Below are 15,803 nucleotides of genomic sequence, written 5' to 3' on the forward strand. Positions count from 1 at the left end.
CATTCCTTTACCTTGATGCTTAACCCCTTCGTGACAGTGTGCGATTATCATTTTTGTGATGTGGTGTTCCTTTGGAATGATCGCAGGGTGTTTGACTGAGTGAGGAAGATTTGAATCACAGAGCCTTCCTCCCACCTTGATTACACCATCTTTGTCTAGAAAGGCATTGAGGCGATGTAACTTGTTATGGAGTGGCAGCCGAGAGCCTTTCTTCAGTAAATTCAGCTCATCTGGATATGTCAGTCTCTGTACATCTTTGATTATGTGGCGCTCCGCGTCCTCCCGTTCCCTTACTGTGGAGAGACCATTTGATTTGTCCTTGTTAATTCGTCGAAGGATGCGCGCTACTGCTCTAAGAGCCCGAGACCAGGATGAGAGCACAGACAGCCGATCTGCCAGGGAGTGTTGCTCTGTGGTTTCTGTGTTAAGTGTCTGAGCCCCTTTCACTTCCGGGTCTCCTACTGGCAGCCCTGGGATCTTCTCTTTAAAGGGTAAGGGCATTTCGTAATGTCCTTGACCGTTTCTCTTAATGTGGCTCCCTAGTTTGTCTAGGAACAGTATGTCTTCTTGGGACACTGTTATTCCATCTTCCTTGGCATCCTTGAAGTCGGACTCCAGAATGTGAATGACATCTGCTGGAGTGACTGGTGGGAGTTCCTTGACAGCGACCCTGAAACACCGTCTCGCTACACTTGGAGTGTCGAGGCATGGCGAGGAACACCCTACAATGCTCCATCCTAAGTCGGTTCGAACCGTGTACGGTTCATAATTTCCTCCTGCTATAACTTGTCTTGGTGCCATTGCCCTTGAACAGTTGTATCCTATCAAAAGACCAACCTCACAATCCTTCAGTGGTGGAATCTCGTCTACGACTGTGGAGAGATGATTCCATTGTCTGGCCGTTTCACTTGTGGGAATGTGGGTGCGATTCACCGGTATACAATCCTTAGTATAGGTAGGAGGAAGGTCAATGTGGAGGGAGGAGCTGTAACCTCGCACACGAAGCCCTGATACTCTTTCACTTTTTATGACTGTGTCGCGTCCGGTCATAGTGGTTAGCTTCAGTTTAACTGGACAGGAGTCTGCTTTTAGAGTGCTGCTCACTTCCTGGTCAATGAATGTGGTGTCACTTTGTGTGTCCAGCAGGGCGTAGACTAGTTTTTCTGTTCCTGCATTGTTCTTTGACGACACCCATACTGGCACAATCATTGACGTGTTAGTAGATTGTTCTTCTCCTGCAGTAGTGACTGACATTGAAGTTACAGCAGTTTCTGTCTCCTCTACATTGCTTTGAGAGGTATTTTCCCGAGGTGTAGCCCTCTCCCTTTTGACATATTTGTCATCATGAAGACAAGTGGGATGTTTACCTTTACAGGTGTTGCATGAATGTCGATGGCGGCAGTCCTTTGCACTATGACCAGGTTTGGTGCAGCCATAGCAAAGCTTGTTTTCTTTCACGTATTCCCGTCGCTCCTCCAGAGTCTTAGCCATGAACTTGGGACAGCCATGTAGCATATGCTGATTGTCTTGACAGAACGCACAAGGGGGCCTTGCATTTCCCTTGGTTGGCCTTTGCTTGTCACTAGTGGCTTCAGTTTGAGTGCTAAGAACACTGGCCTTGTTCCTCTTGGGGTCCCTGTTATTTGGTTTTTCTGTGCTGGACTCTGAGGGACGGAGAGCATGGAATGAGGTGATCGGATTGCAAGCTATCTCTGACTCCATCGACATGAAAGTAGCAAAGTTCTGGAAGCTAGGGAACTCTTGACTCTTGTTCAAGGCTTTTGTAGCCTTTCTGTTCCAACGAGAGGCTACCCAGTCTAGCAGCTTTTGGACTAGCTTCCTATTCTCTTCACAGTCATTCAGTATTTCGAGACTCTTCACGTGTGACATCGCATCTTGACAGGCGTTCAAGAAATCTGAAAGGTCTCTAAGTCCTTTGGTCACGGCATCCTTTGGTTGGATTTTTGGCCAATCTGCGAGCCTGTCTCTAAAGGCTCTCTGTATGACGAAGGCCTGGCCATATCTGTGATCCAGTTTGTTCCATGCGTCCTTGTAAGCCTCGTCGTCATTTCTATAGAATGTTCCTTCCAGAGTCTTACGAGCAGGGCCTCCTACATACCTTCTCAAATAATAGAGTTTGTCAGCTGAGGAGATGGCTCTTGTGTCAATGAGAGACATAAATTAGGATTTCCATTCGAGGAACTGGATTGGATCGCCGTTAAATACAGATGGCTCTGGTACTGGTAGTCTATTAAGAGCCATACTAATTTGGAAGGCCTGGGCTATGGACGACACATTTACCTCAGTTGATGATGCTGGAACATTGGGGTGTTGTCTGCTAGTAGCTGGGGGAGCATGGTGCTCTTCCTTGGGAATGACGGAGGTAGGGGGGCTAGCTTCCTGTTTGTAGACCTGCAGCCTGGCCCGAGCTGTCCTTACTTCCTTCTCTGCCTGTAGGCGGTCCAGTTCGCGCTTCTCAGCTCCAAGCTGCTTCTCCATATCTTGCACCCTTTCCCTTTGTTTTCCCTCCTCAAGCAACGCTTCGTACCCAGCTTCCTTTGCTGCCAGCTCTGCCGCAGCGTCCACGTGTTTGTTTGTCATACATGAGCCGCTGTGATGACTGGTGACTGAGTTACGACTCATTCTTGAGACCGTAGACCCATAGATGGGGCGAGCATAGCTCCTTTGAAGTAGCTCCTTGAGAGGACGTTGTGCTTGCTCTGCATCATAATCTCCATCGATCCCTGTAAGCCTCTCGTAGGCAATTTTCCTGATATCTGTTGTAACTGCCTCACATGCATCGACACAACGTCTCAATTCAGTTGACGGTGTGATGTGACCTCGTAGTTCCTCGTACCTGCTCATCACAGCCTCTTTCTCTTCTTCCAGAGTATCGACTAGAGATGCCAGCTCACTTTCGTTAAGGTACGACTTGAGCTGCTCTCTTGACTTACGGGCTTGAACCTTCCACTGTTCGTACATTGAGCTAAGCCTTCTTTCCTTCCTCTGTGCCTCTTCCCTTTGCAGTTCAAGCATCTTGGTAGTCGGGTTCTTTGGCCGGGTTGAACGTCGGGGGCCTTCCCCTTCGTACTCCTGGAGTTGACTATGGAGGCTATTTAGAGTTTCTTCTTTGAGTTGAATATCCTTCTCTATGTGTTCTATCTCAGCAGTCTCTAATGTTTCTGAGAGAGCCTCTTTAAGACTTTGAATGTTATGCTGCAATTTAATTATCTGCTTCTCTAGCTCTAATTCAGGAGGGTTACTTGGCTCTGTCATTTTTAAATTAAATTAAATTAAATTTATTACATTTGGCTTAATACATCTGATCTAATGAATCTGACCCTCAATAGCATTGGAAAACAAACACATATATATATATATATATATATATATATGACATCTAAGCAGCAAAATAGCAAGATGATAATGCATCAACATTCAGTATGTTAAATCCCAGTATATAGACCTACTGTATATCTTAACTGTATAACTGTAATATTAAATAAACAAATGGCAATATACAGCAAACCTCCATGTCCTTGAAATATATACTAAATAAAGAACATTCAGTATATCAAATCACAATATGTGTACTTGAGTCACTCAACATTAAATAAAATAACAAATACATCAAACCAGGGTATCATTGACATTGGAACATAGGCTACTTAAGAAAATAAAAGATACTGTTTGTTGTCCAGTTGTTGACGTCCGTTTCTTCTTAAACCGTAATGAAGATGAAGACATTAATGTTCTTGATGAAGATGAATTGTTCCTTTCGAGTGAATGTCCACCATATCTGACCGTTGCATCAAATCCTTTGGCCAGCTGCCCGTTGACCGTAGTCCTTGTCTAGACCCACAAGATGGCGTCGCACTGTAGTAGCAACGTTGCCCCGCGGTTCGTCGTAGAAGACACTCCTTGATGCAGCGTGGCGGCCGGATAGATGAGGGGGACTAGCTCTTACTGTAGCATTCCAGCCGGACTTAGTATAGACGGTGACTCCTTATTAATAACTGATGGTCAATGATGCAGTTTAACCTTTTATTTACACGCACCAAAAGCACCATAGACACACCGTAAGAGCTGAAAGCAGAATAACACACAGCTACAATCAGCATCCATCCGCTAGCATTCATCAATACATTCAAATCATACACAACAATAAGTTAAATTGACAGTCAATACAAACATACCTCTTCGCCTTCCAGCTAGTTGCTATAAAACGATAATGAGACGGTATTTCTTCACAAATCCGTATACCAATTTAACCGTCTTTCCACCTTGCCTTCTTCTCCGTTCTTACTCCTTTCTAACTCTCTCGCGCATGCGCAGTTACAAAAAGGGAGAACATACTTGTGTTCTTCAAATTAAAGGCAGTAGGCTATAATAACATGTTGATATTCAAATAATATGTGGTATACAAAGCACCATCAATAAAAGTCCTTATCTTAACTTTGTTATACATGTTATAAAATATATGGGTCATTTACACCTAACACTTGCAGTAATACAAATATTACTCATGAAAAAGCATTCATGAGTCAATTCTGTGTGGCTGATCCTCCAAACAAGTATTTAGTTTAGGAGATACCCCTACCTCCCTAAGGTAGAACAGACCAGTGAGACCACTGTCCAGCCATGTCTTTAGTTTAGGAGATACCCCTACCTCCCCAAGGTAGAACAGACCACTGTCCAGCCATGTCTTTAGTTTAGGAGATACCCCTACCTCCCCAAGGTAGAACAGACCACTGTCCAGCCATGTCTTTAGTTTAGGAGATACCCCTACCTCCCCAAGGTAGAACAGACCACTGTCCAGCCATGTCTTTAGTTTAGGAGATACCCCTACCTCCCCAAGGTAGAACAGACCACTGTCCAGCCATGTCTTTAGTTTAGGAGATACCCCTACCTCCCTAAGGTAGAACAGACCACTGTCCAGCCATGTCTTTAGTTTAGGAGATACCCCTACCTCCCCAAGGTAGAACAGACCACTGTCCAGCCATGTCTTTAGTTTAGGAGATACCCCTACCTCCCCAAGGTAGAACAGACCACTGTCCAGCCATGTCTTTAGTTTAGGAGGTACCCCTACCTCCCCAAAGTAGAACAGACCACTGTCCAGCCATGCTTTCTTTCTGCTCTGCAGTGATGAAGATCCATGTTACTGTGGCATTCAATCATGCGCTGCACTTCTCTGCATCAAACTAACTTCAACCATCAAAGATAGTTTAAAAAGAAAGCTGGCTTTTGAGTTTGAACAATGATTTTAGTGTCAAGTTTCATTCATGGACCACATCTGGAGAGGATCCATTTTGAGCAATTGCTTTGAGGAGATAACATCGGTCGACTTGGGGAGCTTGGTTGCGTAACGCACTAAGCGTCGATCCGGGTCGATTCCGGCCACGGACATGTCCATGCATTTTACTTATAATAGATTAAAATGACTTAAAATTGATTTTTTTTTGTTGTCTCATTCATTGGAAGAGTAACTTCATAATATAATTACCAAATTACCATATAGGTTAATAAACCAAAGGAACATTTACATACAACTTCAAGTGAGATACTATAAAACTTACTGCAAGATATGATGGCGGCCGTGAGGCTCGCCCCGGTACAAGCTCTGCTTCTGTGTTTCGCACTCTTGTTTATGTTATATGTCGAAAATGTGTGAGAATTTTTTTTTGTGTAGGCCTACACCAGATGGGAGCTACTATCCCTCAGAAATAGTCCAATTCAAGCCTTGGATTATTTCTCAACTTTACCGGTGGATATACTGGCTACAAACAACTCATCTGGCTACCCGACCCCCGGGAGGCAAAAACCGGGCAGAAGAAGGCGACGTGCCGGGGTGCTCTCCAGGTTCAGGAAGCGCCCGCTCCGACCACCACTACCGGCTCTGCTTCTGTCTAACGTCAGATCTCTCAGAAACAAAACCGACAAACTATTTCTTCTAACCCAGTGGTTCTCAACCTTTTTTGGGCCAGCGCCCCCCTGTCCATTATCCAGGTCTCTTACCGCCCCCCATAAAAAAGTAGGCTTATTTTCTCCCCTGAATATTAATGTTAATGTTAGTATTCTGTGTTATATCATTTAAAAAGCATGTCACTGAATGCCAAATAATAAATTGGATTTAACTGGGCAGTTGGAATATCATTATCATTAGTCATCAGAGAGCAGAAAAGCCATGTGAATGTGAATACAAATTATGTTTATGAGTGTTAAACAAACTCAGACAAGAGAATACAAACAGAATACAGACAGACGCTACGGAACAGCAGCAATTGCACACGTCTGGTGCAGAACAAACAGTAGGCTACAAAACTGTACATTACAACTAACAATGTTCGTTTTTTAAGTGTGCTGGTGTGACATTTCGCCAAATTGCACGGGGGGGGGGATTATTGTGAGCCCTGCGCTTGGTGGTTCTCCGCCAGTTTCTTCACTGCGGGTTGCAGAGAAGTTAGTTTCAGTCGCAGTGCACCTGAGGCCGTCAAGTCCAAGCGATTGCGGTACTTGGACTGCATGTGGAGGACCTGGCTGAATCCCTGCTCCACCAGGTATGTGGTTGGGAAAGCCAGAAGAAGCAGCCTCACTTTCTCCCACAGAGCCGGGTAACGCTGAGAGTACTTGACCCACATGTTGCCCCAGCCAGAGGTGCAGAAAATAGCCTGGGCCTCATCGTCACTCTGGATGTCGATGAGATGCTCCCGGATTGCTTGCTCGCATTCCGCCACGTCCGCCTGAAAGGGTTGCACCACCCAGATGGGAACATCAAGGTCCAAAAGATCCCTGAAGCGGATCTTCAAGTCAGCATTCACCATCCTCAGGTGCTCTGTGTAAATGAGGAGGCGCTCATCGGTAAGAGCCTCAGACACCTGCAATGAGCATAACCAGGAAATTGTTATCTGTGCAGAATGTTACTATCTGATTTTGAACTGGTTATTTTATTGCTAATTAGTTAACTGCGGGAAGCCCTCTTGATCCCATCCCCTCCCCCCTTCTCCAATCCATTTTCGCCGACATCCTTCCTTACCTTACCACCCTAATCAACTCCTCCCTAGCCACAGGATCTGTCCCAGCGGCCTTCAAAATAGCCAGAGTCAAGCCTCTCCTCAAGAAACCTACCCTTGACCCATCATCTGTCCACAATTACAGACCTGTATCCCTTCTCTCCTTCCCTTCCAAAACCCTTGAACGCGCGGCATCTAAACAACTGACTGACTATCTCCGGAAGATGGATCACTTAGACCCCTACCAATCCGGCTTCAAGGCTGGGCATTCCACTGAGACTGCGCTCCTTGCTGTCACGGAAGCCCTCCACTCTGCCCAAGCTTCCTCCCTCTCCTCTGTTCTCATTCTCCTTGACCTGTCTGCTGCCTTCGACACAGTCAATCACCAGATCCTTCTCTCCATCCTCTCAGACCTGGGCATCTCTGGCACCGCACACTCCTGGTGGTACCAGGTGACCTGGAGAGAATCGCTGTCTTCTCCACGAACCCTTTCCACTGGAGTACCCCAGGGTTCTGTCCTAGGGCCCCTACTTTTCTCCCTCTACACCAAGTCTCTTGGCTCGGTAATCTCTTCACATGGGCTCTCCTACCACAGCTACGCAGACGACACTCAACTCTTCCTGTCCTTCCCCCCGTCTGATGTACACGTGGCAACCCGTATCTCAGCATGTCTCGCTGACATTTCAACTTGGATGGCTGACCACCATCTCAAGCTCAATCTTAACAAGACCGAGCTCCTCTTCATCCCCGGGAAAGCCTGCCCTCTCCAAGACTTCCCCATCACAGTGGAGAACTCTACTGTAACCCCATCCCTGACAGCCAAGAACCTTGGAGTGATCCTGGATAACCGACTATCCTGTGCGGAGAACATTGCAGCAACGGCTCGCTCCTGCAGATTCTTCCTCTACAACATCAGAAGGATACGACCATTCCTTACCAGAGAGGCAGCGCAACTCTTGACCCAGGCACTGGTCATCTCCCGCCTGGATTACTGCAATGTACTCCTGGCTGGGCTCCCCGCTTCAGCCATTAGACCTCTGCAGCTCATCCAGAATGCTGCTGCCCGGCTGGTATTCAACCTCCCCAAATACTCGCATGTCACCCCTCTCCTTCGCACCCTGCACTGGCTCCCGATAGCAGCTCGCATCAGATTCAAGACCCTGGTGCTTGCATACCAGGCAGCTAAAGGGACAGCCCTGCCTACCTGAAGGAAATGGTAACCCCCCAAACCCCTGCCCGCTCACTCCGCTCCTCCACCTCGGCTGGCCGACTGGCCCCACCTCCTCTACACAGCAGTCGGGCTGCCCGATCACGTCTCTTCACAACACTGGCTCCCCGCTGGTGGAATGAGCTCCCCACGGCCGTCAGAACGGCTGAGTCACTACCCATCTTCCGTCGTAGACTGAAGACCCATCTCTTCAGGTTACATCTTAACTGCTCCTCCTGAGACATCTTCTGACCCTCACCACTACGTCTCCTAAGACACCCGCTTTCCCCTCTACTGTGTCCCTAAGAACGTCTATTGCCCCCCTTGTACTGTTTCTCAGTTTCTCCAGAAAAAAAAAAAAAAAAAAAAAGAAGTTTTAGTAGAAGGCGATAGGGAGAAGGTTTTTTCTTCTATCAGTGGCCCCGGGCCCGAGCTAGATTACTCTTCCTGCAACGAATGGTGGATTGCTGATTCACATGCTTAGTATTCAAATGTATTGATTGTAAGTCGCTTTGGAATAAGGCGTCTGCTAAATGCCAAAAATGACAAATGTAAACGTAAAATGTTAACTAATTGATGTTTCTTAAAGTTTATACTCATAATACATAAGAACACAGAACATAAGTTATTTATACTAACCAGGAACACAAATATAGTTTTGCATAGAGTAGCCTACATTTATTACATGTATTATTTATTATTATCATAATTTAGTAGCCTAGGCTAGATTACCTTGGTCAACAGCGGGAAATAGGCAAACTGCCTCCTGCCTATGCTCTGCCTGTATAGATCCAGCCTGGAGGTGAGACTCTGGATGACCGCCTTGCTCTGGACCAGAGTAACTCCTTTTCCTTGGAGCTTCAGTGTGACTTCATTCATTTTTCCAAAGAAGTCTGCGAGGTACATGATGTCGCAGCGGCTGGATGACACCTGTTCCCCAAGAGCTGCATCCACCTCCTCCAGGAACTCCACGATGCTGTCAAACAGCTCACAAAAGCGAGCAAGGCAGTTTCCTTTTGAGAGCCAGCGGACCTCAGTGTGGAGAAGAAGACGCTCAAAGGTCTCGTCATTTTCCTGACACAGCTGTCTGAACAATCTGGTATTCAGGGCGTGGGCTTTTATTTTGTTTATTGCCTTGACTGTAACATTGAGAGACTCATGGAGAGGTGGACTTTTAGATTTGGCCACAAGGTTGTGGCGGTGCAAGACACAGTGGACTGTGAGGACATGCGGGACCTGCTCCTTCAGCAGAGCGGTGAAGCCACGGTACCTGCCAACCATGGACGGGGCACCGTCAGTGGCACATGCAAGGATGTTCTTGATTGGGATTGACTTCTCCTGTAGATATGCATCCAGTGCATTAAAAATGGTCTGGCCCTTGGTGTCTGTTTCCAGATATTTGGAAAATAAAAATTCCTCAGCCATCTCCTGACTGTTGGAGGCACTATAGCGGACATAGGCCATCAACAGAGCATTATTGTCAGCAGTGGTTGTCTCATCCAGCTGAAGGCTGAATGGAGTTTCCCGCAGGATGGCACACAGCTGCTCCTCTGTATCGGCGCCCATTTCATCTACCCTGCGTGCTACGGTGTCATTGCTGAGTGGGATGGATTTCAGCACCTGTGTGGTATCACGCTCCATCACAGTAGATATTACTTCTTTGGTGGCAGGGAGTACCAACTTCTCTCCAATTGTGAACGGCTGCCCACATTTGGCTATCAGCAGGGAGATATTATAGGATGCTATTAGCCCGCTGTCAGTCTGGGTGGTCTTCCTAGCGAAGAGACTGCTGATGGTGCTCCTACAAATCACAAAATGGTCTTGGACCAAAATACATATCAGATCTCCTCCCACCCTATATTCCCGCATGGTCCCTAAGGTCAGCTGAGACAAATCAGCTAATAATTCCAAGAGTAAAAACAAAACACGGTGCAGCAGCTTTCAGTCACGCTGCTGCATGCTCCTGGAACAAACTCCCTGAAGAAATCAAACAGGCCCAAACCCTTAAAATATTTAAATCTAAGCTAAAAACCTTCATGTTTTGCACCAGTTATGATTAAACACAAACACTTCTATCAATGTCTTTTTTCCATTAACTATTGTCTTTTTAAATGTTTTATCTACTTACTTCTTATATTTGCTTTTATTCATTGTAATTTTTATTTTCTTATGCTCCTCTTGCTGTATTTTTAAATAATGCATGTAAAGCACTTTGAATTGCCCCTGTTGTATGAAATGTGCTATACAAATAAACTTGCCTTGCCTTGCCTTGCCTTGCCTTACCATGTTTCTCTTTGAGGGCCTGGAAGAATGGATGCTGCTTATCTGCCTTGTCCGGGTGTATCTTGTTAAGGTGCTCCTTTAGACGTGAGGGTTTCATTGCCTCATTGGAAAATACTTGTTCACACAGTAAACACATTGGGAGTTGGTCATTGTTAGGAGACGGTATGAAGCCATAGCTAAGATACTCAATAGAGTACCGGTACTGTCTGCATTTTACCTTTTTCGCGGCCATCTTGATGATATAATATGATTTTAGTTGTTTTATAATGCTATGCTGGGAGCGCTCAGAGATGGGTGCTCGGACTGAAAAGACAGTTTGTCCAACTGACCGTTCGTGCATTTACGAACGTACCATTAATAACCAGGGGCGTGTCCAGGGGGGGGCCAGGGGTGGCTCGTGCCACCCCTGAAATCTGATTGGCCACCCTAGGTGCCACCCTGATTGATTGGCTATCTGCCTAGTCACTCAGAGCAGAGGCCACTTCGCGCCACGAGACGAACTTTTCGAACAGAACACATTTTTGATCAGCGGTGAGGTGTGGTCTTGGCGCTCCTGAAGAAATGTGAGTACCATTAATAACGTTAGACTTTTGCATAGCTACATATAGGCTACGGTGTTGTGCTAGTGGTTAAAACGTTTTGCTTAACTTGGAATCAGAGTTTAGGATAACATTCGCTTTGCTCTGCGTTGTTTGGAGCTGTGAGAACACACATTCGAAGTCACTCCCGGAGCAAACAACCAACACATGCTCCGCTTAAAAAGGGTGGTTTCGCTCCGGTTAGAAACGACGCATCGAGGCTGTCCATAGTAAAACAACAGCGCATGCGTGTTGATCTGGATAAGAGGGGGACGAACGGGCAGTTTTCTATTTTCCTGACCAATCAACTACCACGTCTGTTGCTTCAATTGCCTATGTTACTTTGTTTAAATGTTGCAAACTCATCCGCTTGCTCTGGGTCATGATTCAGATGTTCATGTAAGAACATGACCTTAGTAGCCCAATTAAAGTATACAATGGGGAGTGGAGACAGAAATGGTAATAAAAAGCACAAAATGGTGTGTACAAATTCACCAGAATGCAGGGAATTAAGTGTTAAATTCTCAAAATGGTGCCACCCATGCATAACAAGGTGCCCCACCTGGGCCACCCCAGTGAAAAAGGTCTGGACACGCCACTGTTAATAACACTGCTGACAGCTGACCAATCGCAAGCAGAGTAGTGCTTATGCGTTCGTTTCCAGGACATCACAAGAGATCACTAAAAAGCGATCGTATATTTTTGTTTGTAAACGTTAAGACGAACACATCGCAATCCTAACCTCAGAATGGCACTAGGGATAACTTCCACAACAGCACTTAATAGTAATACATTTATGTAATATTATACTGTGATGAACGTGGGGAGGGGACATTCGTAGCTGATTGCTCGGTTATATTCTTGGTAACCGACAGGGCCCTTTCCCGACTGGGTCATTACAATATTATCGCTTTTTTGTGATAGGTTGCTCCTGCTGTGATGTTCTGGTATCTTGGTATGGTATTAGCACTCATTTTAACTAAATTAAATAAGCTGTATTGAAAGGAAGCGAACGCATAAGCGCAGAGGGTAGTGTGTATATGCGGGGAGTGAGTATTTGTCTGCGTCACAGAACCCGGCCAAGTTCAGAGCACTGCGCTCTGGGAGCGCTCAGAGACGGGTGTTCTGACTGAAAAGACGGTTTGTCCGAGTGAACTGACTGTTCGTGCATTTACGAACGTAATAACACTGCTGACAGCTGTTTTTCATGAGAAAAATACTTTATGCGTCACCGCCCCCCAAGAACACCTCAACGCCCCCCTTTTAAAAATATTTGTTCCAGCGCCCCCCGATGTTGTCTGAACGCCCCCGTTGAGAAACGATGTTCTAACCCAAACCAGCAAGGATTACAAGGACTGCTCTGCCATCTGCCTGACCGAGACTTGGCTAGACGACACCGTGCTGGACCAGGCTGTAACCCCGCCTGGTTACTCTCTTCACCGCGTCGACAGGTCAGCCAAGCTCTCTACAAAAACCAAAGGTGGTGGTATCTGTTTTATGGTCAATCAACACTGGTGTACAAATACTACAATGCTCAGCAATTTTTGCTCCCCCCACCTTGAATTCATCAGTATTAAATGCAGACCATCATATCTACCCAGAGAGTTCTCCTCAGTTGTTATGGTCGGGGTGTACATCCCACCGTCGGCTAATGCTAACACAGCAATCACAGATCTAGCCACCTACATCTCCTCTGTGGAAAACTCTAATCCCGACCCAGCAGTTATTGTGCTTGGCAATTTTAATCACACCAACCTGCACACCGAACTTCCCAATTACAAACAACAGGTGTCATGCCCCAGCAGAGGAGCTAACATACGAGACCACTGCTACGTTACAATCAACGAGGCTTACCGTTCATTCCCGAGGGCACCGCTGGGAAGGTCTGACCATGCCATGCTGCTCCTCGTCCCGAAATATAGACAGAAACTTAAATCCTGCAATACGACATACAAACCCGTCAAGTCCTGGACTGCAACTGCCACTGATACTCTGAAAGGCTGTTTCGAGTGCAAAAATTGGGACATATTTGGTGCAGGTGCAAACAGCCTCGATGAACTCGCCAACAGTGTGACGTCATACGTCAACTTGTGTGAGGAGTTGTGGATTCCCACCAAAACAGTGAAAATGCACAGCAACAATAAACCCTGGTTCAACAAAGACATTCAACTTCTACGCAAGGAAAATAACTCAGCTTTTATTAGTGGAGACTGGGATCAATATAAAACTGCCAAATATGAACTCAGGTCTGCAATCAGGAAAGCCAAATCTAATTATGCAACAAAACTGGAACAGCAGATTGCATCAAGCGACACTAGAACAATCTGGAAATAAATAAAGTCTATGACCAACTACAACAAAAATCCCCCCCCTACATCTGACATTGACACTGACCTCCCGGACAAACTCAATGAGTTCTATGGGAGGTTTGAACAGTCCCCAATTCCACCTTACCCCCCCCCCCCCCCCACCCCCACCCCCCATTTCACATCCAGGAGGCAGAAGTGAGGGCCATGTTCCGGAAAACGAACAAAAAGAAAGCAGCAGGCACGGACAGGATCAGTTCAGCTGTCCTGAATGTCTGCTGATCAACTGGCTCCAATTTTCACAATCATTTTCAACACCTCCCTCCGCCAATGCACAGTTCCTCAGTGTTTCAAAGACTCCATCATAATCCCTGTGCCAAAATCAACCAAGATCTCCGGCCTCAACGACTACAGGCCAATCGCTCTGACATCTGTGGCCATGAAGGCGTGTGAGCGCATCGTCCTCTCCTACCTAAAAACCCACACCCCTCTGATGGACATTTATCAATTTGCTTATCGTGCCAACAGATCTGTTGAGGATGCTGTCAATCTAGCCCTCCATCACACACTACTACATCTGGAGTCACCCAACACCTACGCCCGCATCCTATTCATTCACTTTAGCTCAGCCTTCAATACAATAGACCCGGTCAATCTCTTCAATAAACTGGTGGACATGAACATTGACCCCTGCATCTGCCACTGGATACAGAGCTTCCTGTGGAAAAGATGACAGAGGGTCAAGATGAACAGCCTTTCTTCTCGACCCCTGACCCTCAGCACAGGCGCCCCCGAGGGCTGCGTCCTCTCACCCTGGCTCTTCTCCCTCTACACCAACCACCTGATATCCCTCCACAGCTCAGTCACCATTCTGAAATATGCAGATGACACAACCATAATCGGACTCATAACAAATAATAATTAAGACCGTTATCGCGAGCAGATAGCCCAAGCAGTCACTTTGTGCCTCAACAACAACCTCCAGCTCAACTCATCAGACACAAGAACTCATCATAGACTTCAGGCACAGCCCCTCCCCCCCAAAAAAACATCAACATCTTTGGAGAACCCATAATCATAACGGACTCTTTCAAATTTCTTGGCACTCACATCAGTAACTCCCTCAAATGGAACACCAACACAGACTTCATCACCAAAAAAGCCCACCAACGACTATTCTTTCTCAGACAGCTCAAAAAATTCAAAGTAAAACAAAACCTCCTCCTTCAGTTCTACACCGCCATCATTGAGAGCATACTCACCTCATCCATCACAGTTTGGTACGGCAGCTCGGACAGTAAATCAAAAAGAAAACTACAGCGAATAGTAAGAAAATCATCCAAGATCATCGGCACCCCTCTCCCATCAGTTGAATCACTATATCTCAAACGCACCACAAATAGAGCACATAAAATTATCTCTGACCCCTCCCACCCTGCTCACCACCTGTTTCAACTGTTGCCCTCTGGACGGCGCTACCGATCCCTGGCCACCAAAACATCCCGCTATAAGGACTGCTAAAACATCTGCTATAAGGATTCTCAACACCTGACTCACTGCACTAACCCTGCCAGACATACTGCACTTTATAAATTGTAAATATTGACTATGTTCTTGTCTTGTGGTTATGTGTGTACATGTCCATGTAATAGTTATGTGCAATGTGTGTATGTTTTTTTGACACTGCTGTATTGAGCTTTCCACCTGTACCGAAAACAAATTCCACCGACCTAGGTCGTGTGGTCATTAAACGATTCATTCATTCATTCATTCATTCATTCATAACATATTGTAGCGTTGTCACAAACCAGACGGAGGGTTCTTGATTACCAGCTTTATTCTCTTGATAACAAGGTATAACTCTCTCAATAGCACACTCAATCTTAACCAAAACCCAGCACTCGACCACTCTCATCTCTCTCTCCCGCGCTCTCACACTCCCCCCCTCCTCTTCCGCTCTCAGCCCCAGAACCCTCCCTCCCCCGGATGAACGTCATCCAACAACAACAACTCTTAAAGCCACAGTAATGTTAACCCACTAGAACTCAGTCCGTTACACTACCTCCCCCCCACAAAGTCACTCGCCCCGAGTGACCACTCAAAGTCTCTCAGGTACCTTGGGGGCCTTACTCTCCTCTGGGGCCACCTGGGGGTGGGGGGGTGGGTGGGCGACAGTTCATCGGGGGGGAAATCGGTTGGGGAGGGGCGGGGGTATGACACTCCATGGGGGGGGATTTGGCGGGGCGGGGAGGGGGGGTGATAGTCCATTGGGGGGGGGTTGGGCGGGGTACCAATAGAGTACCAATAGAGCTCCGGACGTCACGTGACTCGAGTCACGAAACTTTGTTTACGGCGCCATATTGGCAGAATAGAAAACAATGGATGCCCCCACCAGCGCCAGTGGCAACTTCAGACCATC

The 15,803-nt window shown here is 46.6% G+C and overlaps 1 protein-coding gene across 1 annotated transcript; it reads right to left on the reverse strand.

The window, feature by feature from the left end:
- Positions 1-6,398: 6,398 nt before the first annotated feature.
- LOC308150143 (zinc finger BED domain-containing protein 5-like) lies at positions 6,399-10,597 on the reverse strand (the record flags this gene model as incomplete). The annotated part of the gene is made up of 3 exons (XM_080523005.1): positions 6,399-6,875; positions 8,950-10,018; positions 10,491-10,597. The coding sequence occupies 3 exons, from the start codon at positions 10,595-10,597 to the stop codon at positions 6,399-6,401; spliced, it is 1,653 nt and encodes a 550-aa protein (XP_080379131.1).
- Between the last annotated feature and the right edge of the window lie 5,206 nt (positions 10,598-15,803).

The sequence above is a fragment of the Nansenia antarctica genome (assembly GCF_963989245.1).
Source record: "Nansenia antarctica genome assembly, chromosome: 2".
Taxonomy (NCBI): Eukaryota; Metazoa; Chordata; class Actinopteri; order Argentiniformes; family Microstomatidae; genus Nansenia; species Nansenia antarctica.